This window comes from Labrus bergylta, chromosome 5, assembly GCF_963930695.1.
Source record: "Labrus bergylta chromosome 5, fLabBer1.1, whole genome shotgun sequence".
Lineage (NCBI taxonomy): Eukaryota > Metazoa > Chordata > Actinopteri > Labriformes > Labridae > Labrus > Labrus bergylta.
This window is the reverse complement of record NC_089199.1, coordinates 30,671,097-30,685,296: the sequence shown is the minus strand read 5'-3', so window position 1 is coordinate 30,685,296 and position 14,200 is coordinate 30,671,097. Positions and strand designations below refer to the sequence as shown.

The window sequence follows — 14,200 nt, the reverse complement described above, 5'->3', positions numbered from 1 at the left end:
ATTAAAAAAAAAGACAAAAAAAGGAGAGAGAGAGTGTGAGAGAGAGAGAGAGACTTTAGATGTGTGTGTGTCAGGCCACAGCACAGTTGTCACTCGTTAAGGTTCATCACAGATTAAACCTGCTCACATGAATATGTTGTCACAAACACACAGAGTGTCTTTGATGTAAACAGTCATCTTCAGGTATTTCACTGTCAGGCATCAAATGTTTCCAAACCAACAGACTTGAATTTCTCCTTCAGCGTTGATCACTGCAGTCTGATCAGCTCCGTGTGGAGTTCAACTTCTTTAACTAAGTAAACTCAGTTAAACCACTTTTGATATGAGTCTGGCAGTCTGTTCTTCTACGTGTCCGCAATATCGTGATCTAACTCTGTCACTGACTTTTTATGCACCGTGAATCTGTGCCATCTCCGTGCACAATTTCAAGGAAGCATTTTAGCGCTGCTCCACAGTTAAACCAGCGGACCTCTGTATGATCAGACAGCCTGTGTGTGATATTGTTTTCAGATAAGAATGAAATGTTCAGTAATAGTTATATTTTTACAGTCTGATTAAAGCTGGTGATAAAGGCACAACAGCAGGCTACTGCATTTAGAAGTGATGTCACACTGAAACTTTTAGGTGATCAACAAGTTCACCTCTGGGTAACCTAAAAATGAACCATCTGTAAATAAAATCAGGTAATATTCATTTTAATTTACTGTTTTTACAATAACCAGAGGTAAAATAAGTCTATCATCAGGCTCAACGCCGGTGTCCACAAACTACACTGGATGTGAGGAGACGGTCTGGGCCGTTACGCAGGACAGAGAGGATTGTTTTTTATTTGCACGAGCTGCTCTTTGTGGCTCACTCCATAGGAAGCTTTGTTATTATTAGTAAAACTTTTGTTTTCCATCAGTCAAGACAGGAGAAACTGGTAAGAAGTGTGAGGAACTGAAGACCGTCATGATGCACGCAGTGCAGCGCCTCCTGTCGTTAAATCACGTAGCTTTGATAAAATTCTGGCAACTTGTGAGCAAATAAAACTAAAGAAATATCGCTCCTTCGATCTCTCTTGAAAACCTGCATTCTGTGTCACCTCTCTCAGGTGTTCAGCCTGTTTTCTGATGTGATGTATTACCAGCGTAATGCAGGAGCTCGGCCACTCGTCTTTTTCATGATACTCCCTGCTGCGAAAATAGTTCAAAGTGCCCCGTTTGATTAATTTTAGTATCATGATATCAACCTTTACGTTGCTCATTATAGGTTTTAATACAATTCAGGGAAAATAAGTATTACAAAAATTTTATTTATAAAAAATAAAAAAATATTTTTCAATACATTTCCTCCTTCTTCCCAAAACGTCTCACGGGCCAGATGAAACCTGCTGTCGGGCCGTATGTTTGACATCCCTGCCCTAAGATAAGAGTTAGCCCTAACCCTAACCCCCCAAAAAAAGACGATCGTCTGCAACGAAAAGTGAACTAAGTAATATTTATTCTAGTTATAGAGAAGACATTCAATCAAAGAGTCTTCAATTTAAACTTTCCTTTGACAGTTTCAGAATCTCACAGTGTCACAAACATCTCAGACAAAACAAGTGTTTGACTTTATTTTTACGTCTGATGGTTGAAATTGGAATGATTGTTTTTCTTTGTTTAATTATTCATAATTTATCTAAAAATCAGCTGTTCAGGTGGTAAAGAGTGAAATATACAACAAGTTATTTTTTTTATATATTTAGGTTTAAAATGTAAGGCTTTAAATTGCTACCACTCTGTGGATAAAACCACAGAAGAAGAAAATGGACTTCAGCATTAAGATGCTCAGTGTGGATCATTTGATTATCAGCCTGAAGTCTACAGTTTAGTTTCACATCATATGAATCTGAACAGAGAAATTAAACCTGTTGTCTTACCTCAGAGTCTCCAGTCTACAGTTTGGACTCTGCAGTCCAGAACACAGCAGCTTCACTCCTGAATCCTGCAGCTTGTTTCCGCTCAGGTCCAGCTCTCTCAGATGGGAGGGGTTGCACTTCAGAGCTGAGGCCACGACTTCACAGTGAGTCTCTGACAGTCCACAGTAAAAAAACCTGTCATGACATTAATGGTACATAATATGTTATTTAAAGGAATGTCTTAATATTTTGACAAATTGTGTTCAATCACATCAGAGGTTCAGCTGATCTGAACTCACTTTTGTAAACAAACATTTCCATCACTTGTAAACGTGTGTGTGTGTGTGTGTGTGTGTGTGTGAGTGTGAGTGTGAGTGTAAATAAAGTATAGCATAGTTATACATGAATGATGGGTAAAACATTTACCCGCCCTGTGGCAGATAGCCCTCTGAAATGTACTCGCCAAAAAGAAAATCTAGGCGTTTGGCGGTTGTTCATTTCAGACCCTGAGTATACATCATTACATCATACATAATATCAAATCAAGGCTTATAGTATTCAAGTAATAGGCTATTAATGACAGGAAATGTTTCAACATTTAAAGAAAATACTGACATGCTCTTTGTCTCGCTTTTTAACAGAGAAAAAAGTTTATTTTAGATCTTTAACTTTACTATTTTGAGGCTGGAACAAGTTTTCATTGTAGCCATGTAGGCTAACTCATTTAGCTGCAATCTGCTCATAGAGTCAGAGCAGAACAAACAGCAGACCGGGGACTCAATTTATGTTGTTTGTTGTCACAAATTGTAAAGAACTGTGGCTTAAGAATCAGGCTGTGTTAACTTGTCACTGTGTAGCTTTATTCTGAACTCACACACTGCACGTAACAACAATGCACTCTATCAGGTACGGTGGCTGAGGAGGATCACAGTGCAAAGTCGCACTTCACAACAGCGCTTCTAGCGCTCTAATGATACATTACACAAATCACTCTGTTACGTTACTTTTATTAACCCCTAACCCCCCGTTACATGCTCAACTTTGTCAAAGCTAACTAGAGAAAGAAATCTTGTTTTTTAAGCTTATAGCAAATGAATTGTTCTCAGATGAATTCTTATTTTGAGTTTGTAAATTTGTAATAAAGGGGCACTTAAGAGACGGGGGGGGGGGGGGTTGTGACAACAAACAACATAAATTGAGTCCCCAGTCTGCTGACACGACTTCCTTTAAAAAAAATGAAGGTGAGCATAATTCTTTTAATTTTCTACGGAACATAATACCTTACTAACACAATTAAATGTACTGGAACAAATGTGTGTAAAACAAAAAGAAAATGTATTATTTTGTCCGGTTTACTTTTTTCTCCACCCGGCCACCTTCTGTCTGTAACGTGATGTAAGGTATTACTGTTGGTAACTTCAGTAATCATGTCACTTTTACTAAACAGTTATCTGGTTAATGGTGTTACTTTAAGTTCTTCTACTGTCAGTGTTGCTCCCCCGACCTGGCCTAGTGGTGCCAGAGAAGAAGTTTCTGGATGTAAATACAAAGAAGCAACACAGTTTAGCTGTGTTCAACTTGCCTCTCTTTGGGGTATTATGCTCCTCACAAGCGCTATGCGCCCTCTAGTGACATGATTGAGGATTGCAATAGTAACAAGTTCAGTGCACTGGAATTCGGCTCTAAACAGATATTTTAGACACATAAACATAAAAAGATATGTTGGGGTCTATTTTTAACTCAATACATTTGTTCTGACTGTCCCAATGACTTTTAACACAGTTTTCAAATCTTGTCATCCATTTTTAACTTTTTGATAACCTTTGTTTTTAGCTTTAGACGATACACATTTTAATGAATTATATACAGGTTTTTTTTAACCCTTTACATCAGCATAAAGTGAGGACAGAAAAACTAATCAAATGTCCCTTTCCACGCACGCTAACACAACTCGTCAGACTTTAATCTCGTGACGTTGGCTCGAGTCCATGAAGGAGGAAAACAAAAATGTCCGAGCGGTTTAAATCAAGACAAAGAGAAATATTCTTGATTTACTTAATAGACCGTGTGCAGGAGTTAACCTTTAAATCAGCATTCAACATTATCCCAGTCTTTGGTTAATGGGGTTGTAATTAGGGCTGCCGCGGTGATCCAAGGTGGCTCAATAGCGTGGTGTGAGGTAATATCACACTGTACAGACACTGTTCATGATTATAACTGTTTCAGCTGTGTGTGTGTGTGTGTGTGTGTGTGTGTGTGTGTGTGTGTGTGTGTGTGTGTGTGTGTGTGTGTGTGTGTGTTTATCCTTTTTGATAAATCTTATAGTTAGGGCTGACGCTGGTGTAGACCAGATCCTAGTTCTGCTGCTATAGACTTAGACTACCAGGAGAACTGATACCTCTCTCTCTCTCTCTCTCCCTCTCTCTCTCCCTCTCTCTCTCTCTCTCTCTCTCTCTCTCTCCCTCTCTCTCTCTCTCTCTCTCTCTCTCTCTCTCTCTCTCTCTCCCTCTCTCTCTCTCTCTCATTTCTCACATCTCTCGCATCATTTCCTGGGAACTCCTGAGGTCTATGAGGTCCCCCCCCCCCATTCCCTATCCCTCTTCCTGCATCTGATCCCATCTCCCCCTTTCCTTTTTTCAAGCCAGGTCCAGTCTTGGCACGAGGGCTGTTTCATCATGAGCCGGTAATTTACATGAGCTGTAAATGTTGCTGCTTTGCTAAAGTGCTCATGATGGATCTTTAGGTCTTTGTAATATTGAAATAAGTAAGGTCTTTTTACCTGCTCTTTTATGATATTAAACAAGAGTAAAGTCTTTGACCTGTAAAGCGTCTTCAGATGACACTTGTTATGAATCTTATCTTGTTGTTACCGTGGTTATTCATTTTTGTGGTTACCGCGACAGCCCTAGTTGTAATGATAATAATATTTATTGTAACAATAATCACTGTTGTTATTACTGACACTAATAGGATGATAAGAAAACTTGTAACAAAATACAAGTGACTGAAGAGTTTGTTAATATTTCAGATAAACACTGTTTTCAAAAACCTAGATATTGTATAGTATATATTTGAAGAACTAAACTTATCTTTACTCATATTTAATCACATCTGGACTTACTTTGCCTTCCTGCAGTTCCTCACAGCTGGAATCAGTCTCAGTCGTCCCTGGTCTGATGTCTTGTACTTCCTCAGGTCCAACTCATCCAGAACCTCCTCTGACATCTGCAGCATGTAGGCCAGAGCAGAGCAGTGGATCACAGAGAGTTTCTCCACTGATCTGTTCTCTGACTTCAGGAACTCTTGGATCTCCTGATGGACTGAGAGGTCGTTCATCTCTGTCAGACAGTGGAAGATGTTGATGCTTCTGTCAGGAGAGATATCTTTACTGTTCATCTTCTTCAGGTTTTTGATGACTCTCTGGATCATTTCTGGACTGTTGTCTCTCCGACCCAGCAGGACTCCTAAGAGTCTCTGGTTGGACTCCAGAGAGAGGCCATGAAGGAAGCGAACAAACAGGTCCAGGTGACCATTTTTACTTTTCAGGGATTTCTCCATGGCACTCCTCAGGAAGACATCCAGGGATGAGTCATCACTTTCAGGAGTTTGAAAAATGATGTTTTTCAGGAAAGCCTTCACTACACCTCTCTTCCTGTTTGTCAAACAGTGGAACCTGTAGACTGCAGCCAGGAACTCCTGAACGCTCAGATGAACAAAGCAGTAGACTGTTTTCTGGAAGATCACACACTCTGTTTTGAAGATCTCTGTACAAACTCCTGAGTACACCGAGGCCTCTGTGACATCCAGACCACAACGCTCCAGGTCTTCTTTATAGAACATGATGTTTCCTTTCTCCAGATGTTCAAACGCCAGCCTCCCCAGCTTCAGAAGAACTTCCCTGTCAGCCTCCATCAGCTCATGTGGACTTGTCGCACGTCCCTCATCATACTTGTTCTTCTTCCTCTTTGTCTGAACCAGCAGGAAGTGTGAGTACATGTCAGTCAGGGTCTTGGGCAGCTCTCCTCTCTGCTCTGTGCTCATCATGTGCTCCAGAACTGTGGCAGTGATCCAGCAGAAGACCGGGATCAGACACATGATGTGGAGGCTCCTGGATGTCTTGATGTGTGAGATGATTCTGCTGGACAGATCTTCATCATCACTGAACCTCCTCCTGAAGTACTCCTCTTTCTGGGCGTCAGTGAAGCCTCGTACTTCTGTTACCCTGTCAACACATGCAGGAGGAATCTGATTGGCTGCTGCAGGTCGAGAAGTTATCCAGATGAGAGCTGAGGGGAGCAGATTCCCCTTGATGAGGTTTGTCAACAGTGTGTTTAATGGTGATTTCTTTGTGACATCAGACACAACCTCTCTGTTTTTGAAGTCCAACGACGGTCTGCTTTCATCCAGGCCGTCAAAGATGAACAACAGTTTACAGACAGCGAGCGTCTCTGCTGTGACCTTCTGTAATGTTGGATGGAAAACACGGAGCAGCTCAAGAAGACTGTACTCCTCATCTCTGATCAAGTTCAGCTCCCTGAATGAAAGCAGGATCACCAAACTGACGTCTTGGTTCTCTGAGCCGTCTGCCCAGTCCAGAGTGAACTTCTGCACTGAGAAGGTTTTTCCAACACCAGCGACGCCGTTTGTCAGAACCACTCTGATGGGTTTCTGTTGGTCGGGTTGAGCTTCTGTCTTTTGGTTCTGTTGGTCGGGTTGAGCTTCTGTCTTTTGGTTCTGTTGGTCGGGTAAGGCTTTAAAGATGTCCTGACACTTGATTGGAGTCTCATGGAGGGTCTTCTTTTTAGAGTCTGTCTCAAGCTGTCTCACCTCATGTTGGGTGTTCACCTCTTCACTCTGTCCCTCTGTGATGTAGAGCTCAGTGTAGATCCTGTTGAGGAGGGTTCTACTTCCTGTTTCATCACTTCCTTCAGTCACATGTTCACATCTTTTCCTCAGACTGATCTTAAGTTCATCTGTAACCTCCTGCAGACCTCTATCTGCTGAAAGAGAAGAAACATATCCTGAGACTGGATTTATAAAATGATCAAATAAACAATTTTCATTATTACACATTAAGCAAACTGCATGACACAAAAACATCCCTGTAATAAATGTGTGCTGCTACAAGAGAAATAAAATATACTGAATATAAACTGACAGCAAGAATCAGATAAAATGTAAATGTTTCATTTAACTATATATCAATGAAAATACTAACTGCTCTGTCTTGTTTTTAGACACAATGACTTCAGTCTTACTTATTACAGTGCTGGACTTACTGGATCTCTGCAGTCCTCCTCTTATTTTAGATCGCTTTCCAGACTGGGGACAGGAGGACTCTCCTGATGAAGTAGACTGGTCCCAGTATGAGGTGAGACACTGTCTACAGAACCAGTGTCCACATCTGGTAGAAACTGGATCTCTTGGGACACACTGACACAAAGCACAGCTGGACAGCTGCTCCTCCACAGAAACAGACCCCTTTGTTATTCTGTGGAGATAAGGGAAATCATAAAGCCGTGAAAACTGACACTGACATTTAGAAACCAGTGGTGGACTGAATCAAATAAAGACACAAAACGTTTTAAAAAGGTGTGCCATGTCCTCCGCAGTGAGCATGTGCAGAAGTCTGTCTGTGTAACCATAGAGTCTACCATCTGAGTCCAATAACTGATCTACAAGTGTGATGTTATTTTCAACCAGTTTTCAAAAAACAGGGATTCATTTTTGTAGAGAATGTCCTTATTGTTCCAGATGTAATATCTGTGTGGAGAGAAGTTATGTTTCAAGATGAGAGACCAAGTCAAGAGTATCTGTTTATGGAAGTTGGATAGTTTGATCAGGATTTTACTGATATTATAGTTGCACAGTAATAAAATTCCAGGCCACCAACTTTAGAAAAAACATAATTAGTGAAGTTTCTGACGTAACTAGGACAGAGATAATATACTGCTCCTTTAAGTTTATAACGTGTACATCTGGAGAGATTTGTATCTGAAGGAGATTTAGGAGTCCTCTCAAGTTGAATGTTTACATTGAGGTGTTGTGTAGGAGTATTGCCAAATATGGATGTGTTACATGATGTTTTTTTTGACCCATGATGAAAAGCAGACGTTTAGATGCATATAGGCGATTGTCTCTGTATGTTCGGGGAGATCATTATTTAGCTTCTTGATCCTCCTGGTCAGACGTGACCAGTGATTCTAAATAAAATTATACTCTTTGAAAGCAAGTCAGACTCAACGGCTAATTTCTTCATCAAACATACCAACAACAAGGAAATCCACATCATTAGGAATCATATTCCATAGAGATGTTTGGTTATTTAAAATGTCTCAACCTGTTCACTTTGAATGTTAAGAGCTGTGAAGTCTAAAAAGTTCAAGCCCCCACATTGACTCGTGTTTATTGTCACGTTCTTTTTAACATAATGTATTTTGTTTTTCCACAGAAAGTTAAACAACGTATAATCAAATCTTTTGGTTACATTTTAGTCAACATCCAAAGATAGAGCCGGATTAGTGAGTCTGGAAATGCCCTCAGCTTTTGAGAGAAAGGTCCTTCGTCTCAGAGATAAATCTCTTTGTAAACAAGAGTTTTATCAACGATGGGATTCAAATTTAAGGTACACCTTATATTTTGCTCCTTGGTGATAACTACTCCCAGGTATGTGACCTGCTGATTCACTGGATTATTACAAATATGGGGAACATTACAATCTTTAACAGCCATAAGTTCAAAGTGTTTAATATTTAGGTTGAGACCTGAGACCTTTGAAAAGTTATTAATCAGCTTTATAGAGAGCTGCACACTGAGCATGTGCAGGAGCTGTGTCACGACCTGCACACTGAGCATGTGCAGGAGCTGTGTCACGACCTGCACACTGAGCATGTGCAGGAGCTGTGTCACGACCTGCACACTGAGCATGTGCAGGAGCTGTGTCACGACCTGCACACTGAGCATGTGCAGGAGCTGTGTCACGACCTGCACACTGAGCATGTGCAGGAGCTGTGTCACGACCTGCACACTGAGCATGTGCAGGAGCTGTGTCACGACCTGCACACTGAGCATGTGCAGGAGCTGTGTCACGACCTGCACACTGAGCATGTGCAGGAGCTGTGTCATGAGTTAAAAAAAGAAGTACCGTAAAATCTGAAATATAAGTTGCTCTGGTATAAGACGTGTTGTGTTTTTGAAGGTCTCTCAGAGAGAAAATAAAGTTTACACTGTCTTCCTGCGTGACAGTTTTTATTGTGTTCAGCGAAGTCCAAAACCTGCAGTTACTGTTCAGCTCTGTCACCCTTTTAGTCTGTTTTCTCTTTGTGGAGTCTGCTCTCCTACCAGCTACAGTACGGTAGTCGAGCTCTCAGCCTGCAGGGAAAGTTGTGAAGCAGAGACTCCTAGCTTGCGAGCTCTCTGCCCGACTCCACTTGTTTCTCTTTAACTTTAATAAAGAACTCTTTCAATCAAAAGAGCGTTCAACAAGGTTTATTTATGGAACAATATCCTACAGTTTTCTGTAAATTCATTATTATGACCTCTTGAGGGAAAAGTTTTGAAAAAGTAGCGCAGCCAGACTGGTCTGTGTCGCTGTCTTTCCCAGAACAGCGTGCAATCAGCTCTTAATACACTGAGGGCCTGATTTACTAAAGTCCCAAGTAAAGAGTACTAAACTGTGTGTTCACTCCAAAAAATTGCACGTTTGGTGAGTGTGTGTTTTTCGGGTGATCAACTAAGAAAGTTTGCGTGAATGACAGCAGGTGTAAACCTTGTGGAGGCGGTACTATTTAAGTTGGGTTTTTGTGTGTTCTACTGGTTTACGTCATGGAGAGTTTGGACGGAAAGCAGAACGACGGCAAGCGCAAAATAGGTATCAGTGGAAGAGGTAAATGAACGTCCAGTATTTCTGAGTTATAGCAGATGAAACTGAATATTACAAAAAGAAAATTTGGCTCATAAGAAAACCTCTGCATTAAACAGGGCCTCTGTTTTTTTCATCTTTTGAAGATGAATTGTCATACATTGTGCAGGAGGTGTGAGCTGTGTCCTCTGTGGCGCTCAGGCGTGACACTCAGCACATTGTTGAGCACCAGACAGCTGGCCAGCGCTGTGTCTGATCGGACATAAACGCTCTTCCTAAGAGTTATCTAAGACGGGGGTACAAGCAGTGGTGAGGTCCCCCCAGTCAAGCGTAGCAGCAGCGGGCTTTAGAGGGAGGAGACGAGCGCACTATGGAGAGGAGCGCACCAGAGGACACGAGCTGGGGGAGAGACGCACAACCTGAGAAAAAGGAAATCCCAAGTTTAAAATAAAATGTTGGTGAGAAGAGGGAAATAGGAAGAAATAAACGTCAGTGTTGAGATTCTTTAGAATGCAGAGGCTGTGAATGTTCAGTTTTGTTTAAATAGGCAACAATATAGTTTAATCATGGTGTTTCCTGCTGTCATTCCAAACTTATTAACATGTGTGGGGAATAACGTGATCTGTATGTCTTCTTTTGTTGTGCCTATGTCTCCTCCTAACTTCAATAACAGCAGTCTGTTGTGTGTAACACTGGTCTCCTGGGTTAGCACCTTCTTTTCAAAGGTGTTAAATTCAGACACCGTCACAATCACCTCAGTTTTTGTCAGGCTTGGTAAATCACAATGCGTGTACTAACTTAACTTGTTTGCATTTTCTCCTTTCTCGGGCAGAAACGCCCCATATTGAATATTCATTAAGTCAAACGTACTAAATGGTCAATGCGTGTTGTTTTGTTCATATGAGAGACGCAGTCCTCACTGCGCTCCGTTAGTAGATCAGTTAACACATTTTTTGTGGGTGGTATCAAGTTTGCACACGTTTTAAGACACACAAACCTTTAGTAAATCAGGCCCAATGAATGAGGATGGTTTTTTAATCGCGTCCAGCCGCACCCAGTGATGGTGACTTCTGCACCCGCGGTAATGATGGCTCATGTGTCAACATTTTATACTGGTATATTAGTAAGACCCAGCCAACTTTTAAGATGAAATAAAAACAGGTATTAAAAGTGCATCTTACACCGGATTTTACGGTACTTCAGTAAAAAAAGATCTCATTGTGTAGTCATGTTAGAAAACATTAAAAAAGACAAACAAAGAGTGGACACAACAGAAAACATGATTGAAAGAAAACGATCACAGCAGATCTCACTAAACTTCAGGATCAGTTTAAAAGACTTCTTCCTGCAGAATCACAGAGAAGACGACTAGATACACAACCAAAGAGTCAATACTGAAATCATATTATCTGATCTATAAACATATAATACATATATATAATCCTTAGTATGTTGTTATGAGTTCAGTGACTTTCTCTGTATGATCACTGTGTGCAGGTTGATGATTAAAAACAAGAAAATCAACACATTATGGTGTTCAGGACTCTTTCTTTTAGTTTGACAGTTTGGTGATTAAAAAAAGTTCTCTTACTGTGGATCTGAGGGTCCTGGTTCATTACTGAAGTTTAGAGGATCATCTTTAGACAGGTCACTCTTCATAGAGAGACAGCTGGACAGAGGAGACTCTGCTCTGTCCTCCTCTTTGTCTCCTCGATCACTCATCTTCTGATCTCCAGATTGATCAGAGGACAATAAAAGACGTTCATGCAGGTAAAACAACCTGAGGACAAAATAACAAACAGGTGAGACACAAGCAGGAAAAATGTGAAAGACGGAGATGGTCAAGTGTCCACATCTCATTACCTGATGTGATCCTTCATTTGATTTTCTCTTCCTTCCTGTCTGTCTAAGTACCTGATGCAGCACCTCAGTGCAGTTTGTTTTGATCCTAACATGATTTGTCCGTCTGATCTGCCCTGAATAATGCCAATAACAAGACATTGAGTCTTAAACTTTAAACATTAAACTAACATGTTAGTATTTAACAGCAACCATGACCTTTAGGACATTTGTACAACTAGAAGTGTATAAAACAGGGTTGGAAATCAGCACTCGTCACATACGGGTGTCTTTTTGCAGTGGCGGGTGAATTTGCTCAACCTACCGACCACAGTGGCAGAGCGAGGGTCACAATGGTGCTCTATATGCTGGAATGGCTTTGCTTGGTGTAACATGATTAACAGAGCACAGACTAGCATCTCTTTAACAGCGGGTCAACCAGCTTCAGGTGTGTTTAAACTGACGCCTCGCTGTCTCAAGTCCAACATGATGAAAAGAAGAGCGCTGTGGCGTTGATTTGGGCTCAAAGGAGCAGCTGTAAATACTATAACTTCAGACATTTGTCTTGGGCTCAAAGTGCTGCACACATTCAGCGGCCTCACAGTAGAATCCATAAAAACAATAGAAAAACACATCGACATGTCAACAGAAAAGTACAGACCCATGTATAAAACACAACATATATTGCACATTACCCATATAGAGAAAAAGATATCAAAATATAAAAGCATGTAAGAACATCATGACGCCATGATGTTTCTGCTGGAAATGTCCAATGATGAAATGGTGAAACAGACAGTGGCTTATCTTAGAATTTATTGGGCCGAGGTCAGACAACAGCAACAGAACACAAATGGCTGACAAACTTTTCATGTTAACGGTCCTGTTATATTCTGTTAGCTGGTACAGCCTACAAATTCTTTTACCATTTGGGAAGACTTCTAAAAGGCTAGAGAGGTGACATTACCTTCACTTGAAACTGTCAGATATCTACATTGAAGTCATTTAAGCTCACAACATACACTCGGCTCCTCTCCAAAAATAGATCTGCTGCTATGAGAGTCTTACACAAACTGTTACATCCACACAGACCTAAACCAATGACCCTTAGATGGTCGACAGATTTAAAATGATATATCCACAAAATGATTCAAGTGAATGATTATGTGAAAATAAATACTAACAGGCACAACCCGTACAGCAGGCTTAGATTTAAAGTGAACAGAGATTACAGTACCACGCTGACATCCAGCTGAAATACAAAACTAATGTAGTTCAGCTTCCTGGGCGCTAAAACACACACACACACACACACACACACACACACACACACACACACACACACACACACACACACACACACACACACACACACCAGCGGTGGTCTGGGTGTGTGTGGTTGTGTCTCACAGACACACAGGTTGATGATTGACTGCTTGACCGCAGTAATCAGCTGGCTATCCAGCGCGAGTTGCAGGAACAACTCGCAGGACCCCCCCAGAGCTTTAAACCTAGGGGAAACACTGGAGTGTGTGTGTGTGTGTGTGTGTGTGTGTGTGTGTGTGTGTGTGTGTGTGTGTGTACACAAAATGTATTTTGAAAAGAGGAAGTAGTCCACATTCACAGAGCTGATCCTGCTCTGTATGTGATCAGTTTTAAAGTATTACTCAGCATGAACCTGCTTCATTAACTGATGAACCAGAGGTTTAAACAGTAAAGTCATAATAATGTTGAATTAAACTCACCCTGTCTCACACGTCTTTGTCCTTCTGCTCTGTCCACTCAGAATGGAGTCTAATCTCTGACTCACAGAACACCTCCCCTTCTTGTTATTTCCTGGAACTGAAACAGTGATGACTTTTGTTTGTTCAGGTTTCTTGGTGATCGTCTCCCTCTGCTGGGTTCAAAGTAAAAAGCATTAATCCAAGCTAACTAGGTTTAGCAAACTAAACAAAGTGAGCTGGGATCATCTTCAGCAATAGTTGTGGTTTTCAGACTGTTAGCCCCTATGCTGCTTTGTTTTTGGGTTTGATCCCTTTGTTACTATGGCAACAATAATGTTCACTAAATCCCAGGGACAGTTTGGTTTGTGTAGGGAACATCAGCCCCACATGTATAACCAGTGGCAGATTTAGTCATTTGGGGGCCCTCTGCATCTTTTGGGAAAATGTGGTGTTTCTAAACAGATGGGTCGGGACCCAAAAGTGGGTCTCAGAACCTTTTTCAGTTGGAACCGAATGTTATTCACAAGTAATGAACAAATTGGAAAAGGTTGGATACAATTAATATTTTTATATAAATTCTGCTAGTATAAAGCCCAGTGGTTCAGACCATTCACAACATGAATTCTGATTTTAAAAAGAACATAAGCAACATCAATAAAATGTCAAACATTATTATTATTATTATTATTTTTTTTTTTTATTATTTTTTTTTTTTCAAACATGTTTTTAAAATAAAATAAAATATACATTACAAACAAAGCAAACAGCAATCAAAGCAGACTTTCTGCAGTGGCTCGATTATTTCTCCTTAACCAGTCCATGTTCGAAAAGGGTGTAGGATGAAGTTAAATAACATATCCAGTCCTACCCTTTTTATCTTTTTAGCTTAATAAA

General features: G+C 40.7%; 1 protein-coding gene across 1 annotated transcript in view; it reads right to left on the bottom strand.

Annotated features, from left to right (window-relative positions):
- LOC136179281 (NLR family CARD domain-containing protein 3-like) overlaps positions 1-11,465 on the bottom strand; it is a 24,938-nt gene extending 13,473 nt beyond the window's left edge. Inside the window, exons 1-4 of the mRNA XM_065955362.1 lie at positions 11,335-11,465; positions 7,162-7,433; positions 5,004-6,882; positions 1,904-2,077 (exon numbers count right to left, since the gene is read on the bottom strand). Of these exons, the coding sequence (XP_065811434.1) occupies positions 1,904-2,077; positions 5,004-6,882; positions 7,162-7,433; positions 11,335-11,465 (2,456 nt within the window). The remainder of the gene's footprint in view (positions 1-1,903; positions 2,078-5,003; positions 6,883-7,161; positions 7,434-11,334) is intronic.
- Between the last annotated feature and the right edge of the window lie 2,735 nt (positions 11,466-14,200).